General features: G+C 41.5%; 1 protein-coding gene across 6 annotated transcripts in view; it reads right to left on the bottom strand.

Moving 5' to 3' along the window:
* si:ch211-59o9.10 (uncharacterized protein LOC561841 homolog) overlaps positions 1–20,090 on the bottom strand; it is a 33,127-nt gene that overhangs the window by 11,136 nt on the left and 1,901 nt on the right. For 5 of the 6 annotated variants that reach the window (XM_063072108.1, XM_063072112.1, XM_063072113.1 and 2 more), the window contains exons 2-4: positions 19,423–19,676; positions 19,232–19,325; positions 4,197–4,824 (exon numbers count right to left, since the gene is read on the bottom strand). In XM_063072108.1, coding sequence (XP_062928178.1) covers positions 4,197–4,824; positions 19,232–19,325; positions 19,423–19,562 — 862 coding nt within the window. In that variant the 5' untranslated portion in view covers positions 19,563–19,676. The remainder of the gene's footprint in view (positions 1–4,196; positions 4,825–19,231; positions 19,326–19,422; positions 19,677–20,090) is intronic. The other variant, XM_063072114.1, reaches the window with a different exon arrangement.

Here is a 20,090-nt window from a genome sequence, read left to right as displayed (position 1 = left end):
TAACGTGACCTGGTTAATCCTGACACCACATGCCAGACAAGAATGGCTGAATGTCTGGCATGACACGCCTAAAAAACGCCCCCACTATGAATCAGACAGCAGAAGCAATGCAAGGGCCAAATGGGATTACTGAAAATATTATAGCACTAGACAGGAAATTGGTGCCAACTTTGCCTGCTGGACTGAATGGTGTACTTCAGGCACATGATAGCATGGCCAATTCACTAAACTGCCGTTTCAGTAACTGCTTTAAACTCATAAATTGCATGCTTAAAACAATATCACTACCTTGTGTAGGAAAACATACACAGAAGTTTATTTCAAGGATCATCATTAACTCAGATGTTGCCAAAGTTTACTGCAATGAAATGAACTTGTGTTGATAGTGTAATATGACTTGTGTCAGCCAAACAGAGCTGTTGACAGCCTTTTCCTATTGAAGGGAGGCCATGTATGTGGAATATCTACCCTTGTATGACATCTTTGAGTTAAAAAGTATTATAACCCTTCTGGCACTGCTAAGGATAGCCCTTTCTCAACTAGAAGGGAAGTGTATGCTTCCTGTGTTGTAATGTTACAATCACACCAGGAGGAAAAGGGCAAAAGAAACCCAACTAATGGGATTAAGAGCTGCTACATGGGCACTGTAGCTTTAACTAGATCAAAGTTAAAAACTGAATGGCCATTGATGCAACTGAGCCATCTGTGCACGTTAGTCCAACGACAGAAAATTAAGCTTCTGCGAAACACTTACTACATTTAATCCTCAAGCTAATAACTAATCTTGTTTAAACTTTTAGCAAATAGTGGACAAGTTACCCACATTTTATGCCCAAAACATATGCTTCAATTTCCAGCAATATGATCTCAGAATTCATTCAGTAAAATATATCTAATCCCCCTGCAAATAGAACCAGTTGTTGTGGCTAGGATACCAGATGAAAACCCATCAAATATGTATTCAGAAAAAGTTAATGTCAAAAATTTAGTATCAAACATTTTCTTGTTAATGCCTGCAAGAAAATGAAATAAGTACAATTTATGAAAACTATCTATAAACAGAAATAACTAATGTGCAAAAGACATTGGATAAATACAATAAATACTAAGAATATGAGTTGCAGAGTCCTTGAAAGTGAATTTGTAGAATGAGGAATCAGTTCGGTATTGAAGTGAGTAAAGTTATCCACGCTGATTCAGGATAATAACTGTCTCTGAACCGGATATTGTGGGAACTAAAGCTTCTGTATCTCCTGCCAAATGGTAGTGAGAAGAGAGCATGGCCTGGATGGCTCTATGTACAGGTGCTCAGTGGTGGGGAGGGATTTTCATATGACGTATTAATGCACAAATTGAAATTAGTCATTCTTCCTTTACATAAAAAAGGATGATGAGTCTTTATGCTGCTGAAAAACCACTTCCATTAATTCAAAGTCTTGACATCCAGGAATGAAGCAAAAGCAGTACTTCATTTTTTACTACCACAAAATAAGCTGATAGATTGAAATCTCCCATCTAGTTCACTTGTAATCTTACAGTAGAACTCTGTTTGGTTGGGCAAATTTCCCCTTCCTTTGCACAGTCAAGATTATGTAATCCATTTAAGAACACAAACACTAGACCACAAGATATAGGAGCAGAAGGCGGCCATTTGGCCCATCTAGTCTACACCACCATTCAATCATGGGCTGATCCAATTCTTCCAGTCATCCCCAATCCCCTGCCTTCACCCCATACCCTTTGATGCCCTGGCTAATCAAGAACCTATTTAATTCTGCCTTAAACACACCCAATGACTAGTCCTCCACAGCTGCTCGTGACAAAAAATTCCAGATTTACCACACTGTGACTAAAGCAATTTCTCTGCATCTATCTCAGTTGTAAATGGACATCCTTTAATCCTGGAGTCCTGCCCTCTTGTCTTAGAATCCCTAACCATGGGAAATAACTGCCATATCTAATCTGTTCAGGCCTTTTAACATCCAGAATGTTTCTGAGATCCCCACCTCATTCTCCCGAATTCCAGGGAATACAGCCCAAGAGCTGCCAGATGTTCCTCATACAGTAACCCTTTCATTCCTGGAATCATTCTTGTGAATCTCCTCCGAACCCTCTCCAATGTCAGCATATCCTTTCTAAATAAGAAGCCCAAAACTGCACACCAAGTGTGGGGTCTCACAGGTGCCTTATAGAGCCTCAACATCACATCCTTGCTCTTATATTCTATACCTCTAGTAATGAATGCCAACATTGCATTTGCCTTCTTCACAACCGACTCAACCTGGAAGTTAACCTTTATCTTGCACAAGGACTCCCAAGTCCCTTTGCACCTCTGCATTTTGAATTCTCTCCCCATCTAAATAATAGTCTGCCCATTTATTTCTTCCAAAGTGCATGACCGTACACTTTCCAACATTGTACTTCATTTGCCACTTCTTTGCCCATTCCCCTAAACTATCTACGTCTCTCTGTAGGTTCTGTTTCCTCAACACTACCGGCTCCTCCACCTACCTTTGTATCATTGGCAAATTTAGCCACAAATCCATTAATACTGTAGTCCAAATCATTGACATACATTCGTAAAAAACAGCAGTCTCAACAGCGACCCCTGCGGAACTCCACTGGTAACCAGCAGCTAGCCAGAATAGGATCCCTTTATTCCCACTGTTTTCTGCTGACCAGCCAATGCTTCACTCATGCTAGAAGCTTCCTTGTAATTCCATGGGTCCTCATTTTGCTAAGCAACCTCATGAGCAGCACCTTGTCAACGGCCTTCTGAAAATCCAAGTACACCACATCTACTGCATCTCCTTTGTCTACCCTGCTTGCAATTTTCTCAAAGAATTGCAGGTTTGTCAGGCAGGGTTTTCCTTTTAGGAAACCATACTAGCTTTGGCCTATCTTGACATATGCCTCCAGGTACTTCAGAATCTCATCCCTAACAATCGATTCCAACAACTTCCCAATCTCTGATGTCAGGCTAACAGGTCTATAGTTTCCCTTCCGCTGCCTCCCACCCTTCTTAAATAGAGTAAGACTGGAAAATTACAAATCATCCAGTACAATGCCAGAATCTATTGATTCTTGAAGGATCATCATTAATGCCTCCACAATCTCTCCAGCTACTTCCTTCAGACCCCGAGGGTGCTTTCCATCAGGTCCAGGAGACTTATCCACCCTCAGACCATTGAGCTTCCTGAACACCTTCTCAATCATAATTTTCACTGCACAAACTTCACTTCCCTGACACTCTTGAATGTCTGGTATGCTGCAGACGTCTTCCACTGTGAAGACTGATGCAAAATACATTCAGTTCCTCTGCCATCTCAGCATCTCTTATTACAGCATCATTTTGTATTGGTCCTATATCTACCCTCAACTCTTTTACCCTTTACATACTTAAAAAAAAACTTTTAGTATCTTATATATTAGTCACCAGCTTCCTTTCATAATTCACCTTTTCCTTCCTAATGACCTTCTTAGTTTCCTTCTGCAAGTTTTTAAAAAAGCTTCCACTAGCCCTGGCTTCCTTGTATGCCCTTTTGCTTTTACTTTGGCTCTGATTTCACTTGTCAGCCACGGTAGTGTCCTTCTTCCATTCGAAAATTTCTTTTTGGAATATACCTGCCTTGCACTTCCCTTATTTTTCGCAGAAACTCCAATCATTGCTTTGCTGTCCTTCCTGCAAATGTCCCTTTCCAGTCAACTTCGGCTAGTTCCCTGCTCATGCCATTGTAATTTCCTTTATTCCACTGAAATACTGATACACTGGATTGTATTTTTTCCCTCTCAAATTTCAATGTTAACTCAATCATATTGTGATCACTGTTCCCCAAGGGTTCCTTGACCTTAAGCTCTCTCATCACCTCCGGATCATTGTACAATACCCAATCCAGCATAGCCAATCTCCTGGTGGGCTCAACAACAAGCTGTCCCAAAAAGTCATCCTTTAGACATTCTACAAATTCTCTCCCCCAAGGTCCCGTACTGACCTGGTTTTCCCAATCCACTTTCACTAAACATTACTTGCTTAATTACAGGGACAGCAAATGTCATTCTAGGTGCCAGATGACTAAATGCCCTAATATGGTACCCAGAGTATTACCCCCGCCCCCACAAAGATAGTTATGTTGAGAACAATTTTGCACCTGATTAATGTTCAAAATTACTTCACTGTACAAGGTACAAAAACCTACCCACTATGTCAGTACTGTCATCCAGGAGATCAATCCAATCACTTATGCCATTTGTTAGCGTCACAGAACCTGAAGATTCTGCCGGCTTCAAGCCAGGGGACACTGAAGTGTTCATGGGCGATTTTACAAAGCCCAAGGAAGTTCTAACTGAAGGTACACACTCATTTTCCTTCAAGGATATGTTGCTGGCCCTTCTTGAACCCGAGCTACTAGCAGTTGATGTTTTGGCTTTTTTCATGGCTGGTGAATGTGAAGAACTAGAAACAGTTGAAGAAGAATGACAATTTCTGTTAACCCAATTTGTTTGGACAAGAGAAATACTGGAATCTCTTGACTTGGGTGACACTTTTAACTTTTCAGCACGACATTTTTTTGATGGTACTTTCAAGTATTTTTTAGAAGCAGAACCCGTTCTTGTAGAAGTGGAAGCTGTGTTGGATTTTGTAGACTTCTTACTAAGTAGTGGACTTAGGGCAGATTCATTTTGCTTTGAACAAACAGGAGTCTTCTGCTGCAAAAAGGGAAAAGAGGCTTTGCCCTCGACAAATAATTGCTTGGCACACTTTTGAGGAGTCCCAGTTGTCACAACAAGGCACTTCTTCGGTGGATGGGTTGTGTTCTTAGTAGCCTAAGAGAAAAGCAAGCATTTAAATTAATATTGATAGATGCGTCTACCAAAATAAAGTTTATTTCTACTTGGGTTCAATGGTCACATTTTTTAGACACTCCTCCCACTCAATAACTGCTTTCATACATTACATTCGATAAACATGATTCCCACCCATCCCCCACCCTCACAAAGCTATAGCAATTCTATCCAATAGTATAGTTTTCTCACATTCTACTACCTCCCAAAATGGGATTCCAGCATTCTCCCTGATGACTGCTGTTGCTACTTCAGGAGTTCTTTTTAGCAATGTTTGCTACCTGTATTTAACCTGCCAAAACATTTATAGAATGTGATCTTCCCAAATTCTACAACTACTCCATCTGGTATCTCTATTCAACCTTAGAAGCATGCTGTCAGGTCCAGCAATCTGCTTTTTGTACACTTGCCTCCAACAATACTTAGCAAACCCAGAGCAAAAGGGAGGAACTTAATTTCCATTATTTTATTGTACAAAACAGCTTAAGTGCCATTCCTCCCATTCTCAACTCATCCTCTAATGCAGGAACACATTTTTTAAAATATGTTTGTAGACAAGCAAATTCTTTGTCATTCTTTGTTTTTAAAAACAATATTCCATACACCAACCGATAACATGCCAAACTTTACCAATTTGCCACAGTTGCACAATTCATTTGGTACAATGAATTAAATCTTTTAAAGACTTCCTTAAACATCTGTTTTTCTACTATTTTTATACAATTTCCCTGTTCACAAAATTGGAGAGTACTAAGAGAACTTCAAAGGCAAAAACGGAGTTTCAGAGCAAAGCTTTACTCTAAATGTAAATGATTAATTTCAACTTTAAAAATCTCTTCTCATTACAAATGTATACTTGCTAGCTATCAAACACCACAAGCTACATTTTCCAGAGTAGATTTGCTCTTTCCACAAAATTAACCAACTTATAATACTGAAAAAAAAATTGGCTTTGCAACCCATTTTTGAAAAATACACTAGAAATTTAAAAACACCTGAATGAGTGACTAGGCAATATGTTTAAATAGCGGAGGTGGGGATAATTTTGCATTTCTAGTGCTTTTGAACTTCAAAAAACACTGCAGCAATAATAATAGATCTGCACCACCTCCCTCAACAGCAGCTACATTTTCCATCAACAAAAATTGCCTTTCAATTCAACAAATGAGTGAAAACTTATTCATTTGAATTAGGAAAAACTAATTTGAGGAGCATTCATAACACATGGGACCATTTAGAAACATTGTGTTGCTATTTTGCAGTTTATCCATTTCCAGAAGCCGGGGACAGTAACCAAGTTGGGATTAGACTACAACTTCATAAAACCATCAATTTCACAACAAAGGATTTTTAAAAACCAGCACATCTTTTTTAAAAGCTCAAAAATACCAGAATTAAACACAATACTATAGTTGGGCTGGTACGCAAGCTTAAAATTCAATTGTACAAGTTGTGAAGACTAATGTAAGAAAACACAACTAAAGGGGCAAAGGGATACAAATTAGAAAGTTATTAACAAGTCCCAAGGAAGAATAAGAATGACCAGTTCTGGAAAGTTCCAGTACTGTAAATCACCATGTAGCAAGAGAAACAGTGTAGCAAATATTCCCGCAAAAGATAGGAAAGGAATTAGCCAAAAGTCGGTTCCATAATACAAAACATGGGAACCAACATTAAATAGAATTAAACCTAACAAGTTTCTTTTCCCAATCTGTTTACATATACTTTTCTAAAGATGTCCACTGATGATCTTCCAGATCTCTCCAGGTTCAGACAGTTTAAGATTAGAAGGTAGCAGCTAATCAGGAAAAGTGGGATCAAGCAACTGACAGTTAAGAAAATACAGCACTTCATTAAATGACATGGCAACAAAGATTTTAGAAAAATCAATTTGAGCAGCAATAAAATGTGCCTCTAAATCACCAAATTTGGCAAATTGTAAACTATAAATGTGGAATATTTAACCTGTATTATTAGACTAAAACATAGATTCTGCAGATGTTGGAAATCCAAACATATACACACACACCAAAATGCTATGGGATCAATAGAGAGAAACAGTTGACATTTAGGTAGACATCCTTAATCAATCCTAAGGAAGAGTCTTGGCCTGAAATGACTGTTCATTCCTCTCCACAGATGTTGCCTAACATGTTGAGATCCTTCAGCATTTTATGTTGTTAAACCAGAGATGAGAAAGAATGTCATCCAGAGGGGCTGTGCATAAGACCACAAGAAATGCTCCTCACATTAACTCTGTCATTCCCAGGATCATTCTTTTAAACCACCTCTGGACCCTCTCCAATGCCAGCACATAGATGAGGGGCCCCAAAACTGCTCACAATGCTCCTAGTATGGTCTGACCATTGCCTTATAAAACCTCAGCATTACACTATTGCTCTTGTATCTAGTTCTCTCAAAAGGAATGCTAACGTGGCATTTGCCTTACTTATCAACTCAACCTGCAAGTTAACCTCCAGGGAAAGACCTTTATGCCATGGACCAATACCATTAAGCAACAGGTCTGTGGACCGTAGGTTGGGAACCCCTGCTTTCGGAATTTTGCACAAGGATTCCCAAGTCCCTTTGTACCCAACTTTGAATTTCCACCCTATTTAGAAAGTAGTCTATACTTCTTCCTTCTACCATAATGCATGATCATTCACTTTCCTACACTATTCCATCTGCCACTTCTGTACCATTTCCACCAATCTGTCCAAGTCCTTTCATAATCTCCCTGCTTCCTCAACATTTTACCTGCCCCTCAACCCATCTTCGTATACTCTGCAAATGTGGCCACAAACCCATCAACTGTCACCCAATCATTGACATATAAACACAAAAAGCAATCCCAACACTGAACCCCACTTGTCACCAGCAGCCAACCAGAAAAGGCCTCCTTTATTCCCATTCTTTGCCTCATGCCCGTCAACCAATCTTCTATCCACGCTAGTATCTTTCCTGTAATACTTATGGACGCTTACCATAAGCAGTCTCATGTGCAGTACCTTGTCAAAGGCCTTCTGAAAATCCAAATAAACATATACTGACTTTGTTTATCCCACCTGCAATTGCCTCAGAGTTCTAACGGATTTGTCTGGCAAACTTTTCCCCCTCAAGGAAACCATGCTGACTTTGACCTATTTTACCATGTGCCTCTGTACCACAAGACCTCATCCTTAATAATGGAGTCCAAAATGTTTCCAACCACTGATGTCAGGCTAATTGACCCACAATTTCCTTTCGTCTACCTCCCTTCCTTCTTAAGGACGCAGTGATATCTGCAATATTCCAGTCCTGCAGAACTAGTGATTCTTGAAAGATTACTAATGATCATTAATGCCTCCACAATTTCTTCAGCTACATCTTACAGATTCCTGGGGTGTAGTCCATCTAGTCCAGGTGATTTGTCTACTTTCAGCTTTCTCCCCAGTAATAGCAATTACATTCACTTCTGCCCCCAACAGTCGAATTTCTGGCTTAATGCTAGTGTCTTCCAGTGAAGACTGATACAAAATACTTATTCAGTTCATCTGCCATTTCGTTGTCTCTCTCCCCCCTCCCCACCACCATCTCTCCAGTGTCATTTATTAGTCCAATATCTGTTCTTGCCTATTTTACTCTTCATGCATTTGAAAAAGCATTTGATATCTTTATTATTGGCTAGCTTTCCTTTACATTTAATTTTTTCTCTAGTTGTGGCTTTTCTAGTTGCCTTTGTTGTGGTTTTTTTAAAAAACAAGTTTCCCAATCCTCTAACTTCACTATTCTTTGCTAAATTATATGCCCTAATTTTTGCTTTCATGCTGTCTTTGATTTCCCTTGTCAGCCACAGTTGTGTCATTCTGCTTTTAGAATACTAAATCTTAGGATGCACCTATGCAGCACCTTCCAAATTTCCCCCATAACCCCTGCCATTCCTGATCTGCTATCCTCTTTCTATGAACTTTGACCAGCTCCTTTCCCATGCCTCCAATTCCCTTTACTCCACTATAATACTGATACATCTGATTGTATATTCTCCCTCTCAAATTGCAGGGTGAATTCCATCATACTATGATCACTGCCTCCTGAGGGCTCCTTTACCTTAAATTCCCTCATCAAATCTGGTTCATTATACAACATCCAATCCAGAATTACCTTTCCTAGTGCCATTTTGTAGTCATTCTACAAATTACCTCTAGCGATCCTGCACCAATCTGATTTTCTACAATCTACCAACATAATGAAATCCCCATGACTATCATAACACTGCTCTTTTTACATGCCTTTACTATCTTCCGTTGTAATTTGTATCCAACATCCTGATTACTGTTTGGAGTCCCATCAGTGAGTTTTTACCTTTGCAGTTTCTTAACTCTACCCACAGGACTCTACATCTTCTGATCCTCTGTCACTTCTAAGAATTTGAATTCATTTTTAAAAAGCAGAGCCACCCTACTCCTTCTGCCTACCTGCCTGTCCCTTCGATACAATGCATACCCTTGGGTGTTAAGCTCCTAAGATTTTCTTTCAGCCATAACTCAGTGATACCCACAATGTCATATGTGCCCATCTCTAATTACACTACAAGATCATCTACTTTATTCCACACTCTGCATTCAAATACAACACCTCCTGTCCGGAATCCACTCATTTTGATTATGCCTCCATGTCACACTTCAGCTCATCCCACTGACGGCAATTTTGCCCTGTCATCTGCCTCTCCATCCTCCGTCTTGCTACATTGACTTGAATACCAACTGCCCCATCCTCAGCCCCATCACTCTAATCTCCATCCCCCTGACAAATTAGTTTAAACAGGGGTTACCAAACTTTTTTTTTTAATAAATGCTTGAGACCAATACCATAAAGCAAGGGGTCTGCAATCCCAGGTTAGGAACCCCTGGTTCAAAACCTCCCAAAGGCCTTAGCAAACCTGCCTGCAAAGATATTGGTCCCCCTCAGGTTCAGGTGTAACCTGGCCTCTTTATACAGGTCACAACTTCCCCAGGGGAGATCTCGATAATCCAGAAATCTGAAACCCTGTCCATTGCACCAATCCTCAGCCACACATTCATCTACCAAATCATCCTATTCTTTCTCCATGGCGCATGGCACAGGCAGTAATCCAGAAGTTACTACCCTGGAAGTCCTGCTTTTCAGCTTTTTACTCAACTCCCTATATTCTCGTTTCAGGATTTTTTCCCATTTCCTACCTGTCGTTGGTACCGATATGCACCACAACTTCTGGTTGCACACACTCCCTTTCAGAATGCTGCGGACCCAGTCAAAACCATGACCCTGACCCTGGCACCTGGGAGGCAAAATATATTTCCATGTCTTTATCACATCCGCAGAATTTCCTGTCTGCCCCTCTATAGAATCCCCGATCACAACTGTACACTTATCCACCCCCCCACCCTTCTCTTCTGAACCACAGACAGACTCAGTGCTAAAGACCCTGTTGCTGCTGCTTCCTCCCCCCACCCCCCATAGATCATCCCCCTCAATAGTATCCAAAGCAGCAGACATTACTGAAGGGGTACAGCCACAAGGGTACTCTGCACTGCCCTCCTATTCTGTTTCCCTCACCAGGTAGTCACCCAGGTATCTATCTCCTACAACTTAGGAGTGACTACCTCTTCATTCTCCCATATGAGCAGAAGGTCAAGCTGCAGCTCAATGCACTTCATGCAGATGTAGTTATCAGGGAAGTTGAAGGTCTCCCAGAGTTCCTACATCTCATACAAAGAACATTCATAGTGCACATGAGCCGGTCGTGTATGCAGCCTGTTACAGCCGTTCTGATTAGTATTCTTACTTTTTTCTTCTTACTTATTAAACTTACGCTATTTTTTGTATTTTTTTTCCCCCCGGTAACACGTCAAAGCTGCACCCTCTCTAACATGCTGGTAGAGATAGTTTTATTTGGGTTTTTAGCGCAGGAAATAGTTACATCCTGACACGCCAGACAGAAGCATGGTCACATTGTTCATTCCAGGGACCAGCTGCTGCGCTAATGCCGGCCGGTTTAGTGAGCAGAGCGGCGGACACCCCTGCTGAAATCTGGAGGAAAACAGAGGATGCACAGGGGGATCACAAAGTCGAGCAAAGAGGACCAGGTCGAGACAACAGAGACTTATGGAGAAGAGGAGTTCGGTGGGTAATAAAACAGACGAGTTCACGGCGCTAGCCAGGCGTCAGAGAACATTTCGGGAGTGCAGTGTGATATGTTTCACTGGAACAGGGCTGCAGGACATACCCGATCAAAACTTTTCCATGGACGGCTTCCAGACCGTTCCAGCTGACCAAAGTGTACTGAGAGTGGTAAGCGTAAAGGAGTTCGGTGCTTACTGTTCTGGTTAACAACAGATGGTGCAATCCGGGTCATATTACGATGGAGGAACGTGTTTGTAGACCGGATATTGAACTTTTTACTGTTGGACTTCGCCCACATTCCATGAGATACAACACTGGGCGGCACAGGAGGCCGTTCCTGCCTGTGGCCATCGAACTTGCAGCTCCTCCTGTGGAGGGTCAGACACCCTGAGCCAATAACTGGTCCTGGACTTATTTTCCATCTGGCATAGTTGGCATTTTGTTGTTTGATTGTTTGTGGTTTTTGTATTGCTATATTTACGCTCTATTCTTGGTTGGTGCGGCTATAACGAAGCTCAATTTCCCTCAGGATCAATAAAGTACATCTATCTATACCACCATCTCTGGACACATTCTCAGCACACTAGCTGTGTACTAATAAACAAAAAAAAACTTACCAGAAACTTACTTAGAACCTCCACCAGTGCTTGCCCAAGCCTGTTGAGCCAAAGCCTCCCACTAACACTGGCCCACTACAACAATGGCCACTCTGTTTACACCTTGCTTACTTTTAATGGCTCAAAGTCACGCTAATTTTCAAATGGCCCCCGCGTTGCAATGATGTCTCACTTGCTTCTTCAAATTATGACTCACTCCTGACAGTCTTGTTCTTTCATATGGCACCTGCTTCGCAATGATCTCGCTCTCACTTGTTACTTCAAATTAAGTGCAAGGTGGTGGCTGATGAAATTGGTTTATATGAGAAAGCATTGGCACAAGATGGACTGGTCAAGGAGAATAGGACTAAAGGGCAAACTTGCAGTTCAGCACACAAATTAGTCGCACCTGAATAATCTGTGGCCCTACCATTAATGTACATTTGAAAATTCACCCACAAATTCTGGAATCTTTCTTACCACCATCCCCACCCCAAAACAATCTACTAAATATTCTGATTGAAGGTAAATTGAGGAATATTCTGATGTACCTTGTGGCAGAGAAATTTAATGGTCATTGCCTAGTGCTAGCTAAATGAGAACAAATATTCCACTCATTTTTTAAGATGGGAAGAACAATGAAGGTGGGAAAGTGTGATGGTGGGAGAGAATCTTGACACATTTGAGAAATTAAACTAACCTAGGAAAGGTTGAGGGAAGGCAAGATCTAAGATAGTGAAAGTTACAAAATAGCACAATGCAGTGGAGAGACTGGTAAAGCAAACACTGCACCTTCTCCACTACAAAAATGGTGGGATAGTAAAGAAGCAGGAAAAGAACAGTAATAATCAGTAAGGATACGGATACAAATGGGGGGGGGGGGAGACAAAGTACTGAGAAGTCCATTCAATGAATATTTTTCAGAAAAATGCCAAGAAACTGTGCTGTGCCCCTTAACAACAGGTACTCCTGTTTGAGTACTGTTGGGGGGGACAGCTTACCCGGGGGAAGCGACAGTGGCCGTGCCTCCGGCACAGTGTCTGGCCCTGTAGCTCAGAAGGGTAGGGCAAGAAAGAGGAGGGCAGTTCTGATAGGGGACTCGATAGTAAGGGGGTCAGATAGGCGATTCTGTGGACGCAGTCCAGAGACCCGGATGGTAGTTTGCCTCCCTGGTGCCAGGGTCCGGGATATTTCTGATCGTGTCCAAGATATCCTGAAGTGGGAGGGTGAGGAGCCAGAGGTCGTGGTACATATAGGTACCAATGACATAGGTAGGAAAAGGGATGAGGTCCTGAAAGGAGAATATAGGGAGCTAGGAAGGGAGTTGAGAAAAAGGACCGCAAAGGTAGTAATCTCGGGATTACTGCCTGTGCACGCGACAGTGAGAGTAGGAATGCGATGAGGTGGAGGATAAATGCGTGGCTGAGGGATTGGAGCAGGGGGCAGGGATTCAAGTTTTGGGATCATTGGGACCTCTTTTGGCGCAGGCGTGACCTGTACAAAAAGGACGGGTTACACTTGAATCCTAGGGGGACCAATATCCTGGCAGGGAGATTAGCGGGGGCTACTGGGGTGACTTTAAACTAGAATGGTTGGGGGGGGGGTGGGAATCAAATTAAAGAGGCTAGGCGTGAGGAGGTTAGTTCACAACAGAGGGATGGGAACCAGTGCAGAGAGACAGAGGGGTGTAAAGTGAGCATAGAAGCAAAAAGTACAAAGGAGAAAAGTAAAAGTGGCAGGCCGACAAATCCAGGGCAAGCATTAAAAAGGGCCACTTTTCAACATAATTGTACAAGGGCTAAGAGAGTTGTAAAAGAGCGCCTGAAGGCTTTATGTGTCAATGCAAGGAGCATTCGCAATAAGGTGGATGAATTGAAAGTGCAGATTGTTATTAATGATTATGATATAGTTGGGATCACAGAGACATGGCTCCAGGGTGACCAGGGATGGGAGCTCAACGTTCAGGGATATTCAATATTCAGGAGGGATAGACATGAAGGAAGGGGAGGTGGGGTGGCGTTGCTGGTTAAAGAAGAGATTAACGCAATAGAAAGGAAGGACATAAGCCGGGAAGATGTGGAATCGATATGGGTAGAGCTGCGTAACACAAAGGGGCAGAAGACGCTGGTGGGAGTTGTGTACAGGCCACCTAACAGTAGTAGTGAGGTCAGAGATGGTATTAAACAGGAAATTAGAAATGTGTGCAATAAAGGAACAGCAGTTATAATGGGTGACTTCAATCTACATGTAGACTGGGTGAACCAAATTGGTAAAGGTGCTGAGGAAGAGGATTTCTTGGAATGTATGCGGGATGGTTTTTTGAACCAACATGTCGAGGAACCAACTAGAGAGCAGGCTATTCTGGACTGGGTTTTGAGCAATGAGGAAGGGTTAATTAGCGATCTTGTCGTGAGAGGCCCCTTGGGTAAGAGTGACCATAATATGGTGGAATTCTTCATTAATATGGAGAGTGACATAGTTAATTCAGAAACAAAGGTTCTGAACTTAAAGAGGGGTAACTTTGAAGGTATGAGACGTGAATTAACTAAGATAGACTGGCAAATGACACTTAAAGGATTGACGGTGGATATGCAATGGCAAGCATTTAAAGGTTGCATGGATGAACTACAACAATTGTTCATCCCAGTTTGGCAAAAGAATAAATCAAGGAAGGTAGTGCACCCGTGGCTGACAAGAGAAATTAGGGATAGTATCAATTCCAAAGAAGTAGCATACAAATTAGCCAGAGAAAGTGGCTCACCTGAGGACTGGGAGAAATTCAGAGTTCAGCAGAGGAGGACAAAGGGCTTAATTAGGAAGGGGAAAAAAGATTATGAGAGAAAATTGGCAGAGAACATAAAAACAGACTGTAAAAGCTTTTATAGATATGTAAAAAGGAAAAGACTGGTAAAGACAAATGTAGGTCCCCTGCAGACAGAAACAGGTGAATTGATTATTGGGAGCAAGGACATGGCAGACCAATTGAATAATTACTTTGGTTCTGTCTTCACTAAGGAGGACATAAATAATCTTCCAGAAATAGTAAGGGACAGAGGGTCCAGTGAGATGGAGGAACTGAGTGAAATACATGTTAATAGGGAAGTGGTGTTAGGTAAATTGAAGGGATTGAAGGCAGATAAATCCCCAGGGCCAGATGGTCTGCATCCCAGAGTGCTTAAGGAAGTAGCCCAAGAAATAGTGGATGCATTAGTGATAATTTTTCAAAACTCGTTAGATTCTGGACTTGTTCCTGAGGATTGGAGGGTGGCTAATGTAACCCCAATTTTTAAAAAAGGAGGGAGAGAGAAACCAGGGAATTATAGACCGGTTAGCCTAACGTCGGTGGTGGGGAAACTGCTGGAGTCAGTTATCAAGGATGTGATAACAGCACATTTGGAAAGCGGAGAAATGATCGGACAAAGTCAGCATGGATTTGTGAAAGGAAGATCATGTCTGATGAATCTCATAGAATTTTTTGAGGATGTAACTAGTAGAGTGGATAGGGGAGAACCAGTGGATGTGGTATATTTGGATTTTCAAAAGGCTTTTGACAAGGTCCCACACAGGAGATTAGTGTGCAAACTTAAAGCACACGGTATTGGGGGTAAGGTATTGGTGTGGGTGGAGAATTGGTTAGCAGACAGGAAGCAAAGAGTGGGAATAAACGGGGCCTTTTCAGAATGGCAGGCGGTGACTAGTGGGGTACCGCAAGGCTCAGTGCTGGGAACCCAGTTGTTTACAATATATATTAATGACTTGGATGAGGGAATTAAATGCAGCATCTCCAAGTTTGCGGATGACACGAAGCTGGGTGGCAGTGTTAGCAGTGAGGAGGATGCTAAGAGGATGCAGGGTGACTTGGATAGGTTGGGTGAGTGGGCAAACTCATGGCAGATGCAATTTAATGTGGATAAATGTGAAGTTATCCACTTTGGTGGCAAAAATAGGAAAACAGATTATTATCTGAATGGTGGCCGATTAGGAAAAGGGGAGGTGCAACGAGACCTGGGTGTCATTATACACCAGTCATTCAAAGTGGGCATGCAGGTACAGCAGGCGGTGAAAAAGGCGAATGGTATGCTGGCATTTATAGCGAGAGGATTCAAGTACAGGAGCAGGGACGTACTACTGCAGTTGTACAAGGCCTTGGTGAGACCACACCTGGAGTATTGTGTGCAGTTTTGGTCCCCTAATCTGAGGAAAGACATCTTTGCCATAGAGGGAGTACAAAGAAGGTTCACCAGATTGATTCCTGGGATGGCAGGACTTTCATATGAAGAAAGACTGGATGAACTGGGCTTGTATTCGTTGGAATTTAGAAGATTGAGGGGGGATCTGATTGAAACGTATAAGATCCTAAAGGGATTGGACAGGCTAGATGCAGGAAGATTGTTCCCGATGTTGGGGAAGTCCAGAACGAGGGGTCACAGTTTGAGGATAGAGGGGAAGCCTTTTAGGACTGAGATTAGGAAAAACTTCTTCACACAGAGAGTGGTGAATCTGTGGAATTCTCTGCCACAGCAAACTGTTGAGGCCAGTTCATTGGCTATGTTTAAGAGGGAGTTAGATATGGCCCTTGTGGCTACAGGGGTCAGGGGGTATGGAGGGAAGGCTGGGGCGGGGTTCTGAGTTGGATGATCAGCCATGATCATAATAAATGGCGGTGCAGGCTTGAAGGGCCGAATGGCCTACTCCTGCACCTATTTTCTATGTTTCTAAACAAAAAAAAAATCAACTAGACCAATTTAAAATAAAATCCTGCACGAAATCAACCATGGTAATATAGAATAAAGATTTCCTTCATGTTTAGGAGAATATACCAAGCTCCCAAACATTTGTTTAATGCAGAGGATGCTTAGTATTTGTTTCACTAGTGCCAGGTATCTTAGCTCTTGTTCCTGGCACAGATCCTCGGGGCCGACTATTACTTTATTCCAATCCAGTTTTATTTTCGGGCTCGGAGGTGGCTAACAAGACAGGAAACCGCAGAAAGGTCAGAAAGTGCCTGATGGAGTAGTTTACGGGTTAGTGTCTTTGTAGTGAAGGAGGATGCGAGGTGACATTGTAGAGGTGTACAAGACAAGCAGCATCAATTCCAGAAATCCGCCCCCCCCCCCCGGGGCTAAAATGAGGGGCATAATTGTAAGGTGAATGGAGGAAAGTACAAGGGGGAAAGAATGTCAAAAGCAAGTCCTTTTTTTTTAAAAATAAAAAAAGTACTGGGCGCATGGAACACATTGCCAGGAGTGATGGCAGAGGCAGATACATTAGGGCCATTTAAAAGACTCTCAGATAGGCACACGGATGAAAGGGAAATGAAGAGCAATGTAGGAGGGAAGATTGATCTTAGAAAAGGCTAAAAGTTCAGCACAACATTGTGGGCCAAAGGGCCTATAATATCCTATACAGCAAGTGACCCAAAGAAACACAGTCTTAAGCTTTAAAACAAAATGTAGTGAAATAGAAGGGGCAAGTGGATCAAGATCTGGAAGTTAATATAAGAGCAAATTAAACAGCACAACTCACTCATGCTAGAATGATGGTACACTCATGCATATGTAACAGATTCTTATCGAAACTTAAAATTGACAGGATACAGATTTTCTAGGTCAATGCTTCTAGAACCAGTAGCAAGCATCTCAATAAAGGGACAAACCATTTTAGGATTAATCAAAAAAAAAAGCTGTGGTAGCTTATGTTCACTCAAGCACTTAGATTTCTGGATATGGAACTGGGTTAATCAGATCACTTTCTACATCTCTACAGTTCAGGAATGAGAAGATTCAGGGCTACCTCTGTTCCTTTGTTCTTACTTTCACCTATGCAAACTGAACAAGGACTAGACAAGGAACAATACAATCTTTGATTTAGTACTTTAACAATTGAGAAAACTATAAATAAAGGAACATCTGAATAAATGATAAAGCAACGGGGTCAAGATAAAAGGAAGAGCTTTACTATCTGACAAAGGCCACCAGTGAAATTATGTCAAGGCTTTCAGTGCACCCATCTCAGGAGTGGCAGTGGCTCAAGAACTGTCAGCCAGCAAGATCTACCTTTGCCAAATATTGACGGTTTGGTTTGTGAAAAATCTCAAATGGCAAATCCACAAGACTACTAGCAGGAAGAGGCACCAGGCAATTGTATTCAAGCCATTCAATAGAATAGTGTCTGATCTGACATTTCAGATTTACTGTACTGCCTTCTTTCTCTCCTCTCCAAAATACACAAGGCCCTATTCTCTGCAGACCCCCAAATGGGTACTCCTTAATAGCAAGGCTGGCTCCCAACTTCCTTGGAGAAGTGTCTCACCATTCACTCTGTTCTGCCCTTGAAAACTAATGCTTCATACTACCTTCAACTCTTCCAAATACCTCTCATTTCTCCGCCTATCCTTTCCTTGTAGGGCAGAGAGAGAAGAAAAAAAAATCACTCCATAAAATCATTCTAAAGCATCTTCTCTAAAATGCCTCCAATGAGACTCATGTTAAACTGCTCACAATTCCAGATGTGGTCTGACTACAGCTGCAGTAAGAATTGCGTACTTTTATATTCTAACTCCCTTGAAACAGGTTTCGACATTCCATTAGCCCTCCCTATATCTTGTTAGACTGGTGTCCCAGCATTACACCTTATGCACAAGAACCCAGATATCCTTTATGCTGCAACTTTCTGCTATACTTATAGTATTCCTTCTTCCAGTTTACACTGTCCCCACATTTGCCAATCAGCTACCAACAACTGTATATTGTAGAGCAGTTGGCTTTGCCTTCCCACCTATTTTTTGGTTACCTACAAAATGTGGTTTTCGTAAATTTGCTTCCAAGTCTTACAAATGGTTAGTCCCAGCACCAATCCCTGTGGCACCAAAATGATCAGTCTGTCCTCGAAATAAAGGATCCTCTTATCCCCAGCCTCAAGGCAAACCTCGATCCTTGTAGCTTAACCAAAAGTTACACTTCTCATGAAGAAGTTCAAGTACAACTCATCTACCACTTCCCCTTTATCTGTTCTGGCTGAGACAATCAAACCTTGGGTCAGGCATGGCTTGTTTCATGAAATAGTGTTAATTCTACTTCATTAGATTTCAATTTTTCCTAAATAATTGACTATAGTTTTTGCAATTCTAACTGGACTTCAGCTACGTAGTTTCTGCCACCCTCCATTTTCCCCTGCATTGAACATTAGCACTTCCCAGAAATGAAAGTTAGTGAATACAGTGGTTGCACATCTTCTCAATCAGAAGTTTAGAATCCTAGGATGCAAGTCACAGCCTTTAACCACACTATTTTGAACTGACAATTCTGTGATCCCACTTGGGGAAAGCTGAGCTTGTCTATATTGTACCGAGTCTCACTTAAGCCTTATTCCCATCTTTGCTCATCCACATTAGAGCAGGGGCACATTGCAAAGCAGAACCACCATTAAACACTTTTAACATCTTGTCCCAAATAGCCTAAAGAAAAATTTCTGAATATGTTCTTGTTCAGTGAAGTTATGACCTATTTTCAGGGAATAGCCTCCCTACTTCTAGAGCATTCAATACAAGCCTTTTGCAAAGTGCTGTACAAGATCCAAATGTTTGGCTAAAGGTTGTTTAAACTAGTCTTTAATGAGAAGCAACAAAAGTACAAGATAAAAGACCAACTCACAGATCTAGGTTTCTTCTCATCATTAGCAATGTTCCTATCCTGGGTTGTAGCTGGTGCTTGATAAGGTTTACTGTTTTGCTTGGAAAAAACAGGGCTTAAAATAAGAGGGACAATGTGAGAAAATTAAAGGCTAGATAGATAAATAATGCAATCTGTAGTAATGATTGAAGAAATGTTAAGATCTTTTATACCTGGGTGTCTCGGGAATTTCAAAGCCTGATATATCAGAATCCACCTCAAATAAACATCCATCATTTAGGGGATCCGAACCAAGATGTGTTGCTTTTTCACAAGATTCAATTCCTTCCAGGCCATCCGAAATCAGATCCATGACGATATGACTTAACAGTTTAAAAACCTATAGCTGTCCCAATAATTGAAAAGCAAATCACAAAGGGTATTCTGCAGATTATGGCAAGCCCGTAATGAATGGAATCCTCAGGATCTGCATCAAAAAGATGATACGATTACAATACAGCTGTAAACATGCTTGTACTTCCATTTGACAGGTATTTAAAACGGGAAAGTTGAAATGAAATCTTCCCTGCTATATGACAATTGCTTTTAAAAGACCACAAAATAAGCTCTCCTCAGCTGATTTATTCCACAGTGCAGCATGAAGGGACTGCTTCATTATGCCATTGGACAGGTCTTACATTAGATGGAGTAACAGGGAAGCTTGGAATATTTAGTGGAGTACCTAAACTTAGTGCATTATCCTGATGAATTACATTTCCCTGTAATGCTGCAATACCCAAATTTTTATATTTGAGTTTATCTACTTTTGGCTGTGGCAGTATAGAATCTTTTACCTTCACAAGGAGTGTGATTAGCTTAAATTTAAGAACTGCTACTCAAT

The sequence above is a fragment of the Mobula hypostoma genome, chromosome 20, assembly GCF_963921235.1.
Source record: "Mobula hypostoma chromosome 20, sMobHyp1.1, whole genome shotgun sequence".
In the NCBI taxonomy this organism is placed as follows: Eukaryota; Metazoa; Chordata; class Chondrichthyes; order Myliobatiformes; family Myliobatidae; genus Mobula; species Mobula hypostoma.
Note: the sequence above shows the minus strand (reverse complement) of the source record. Positions and strands in the feature narration are given on the sequence as shown.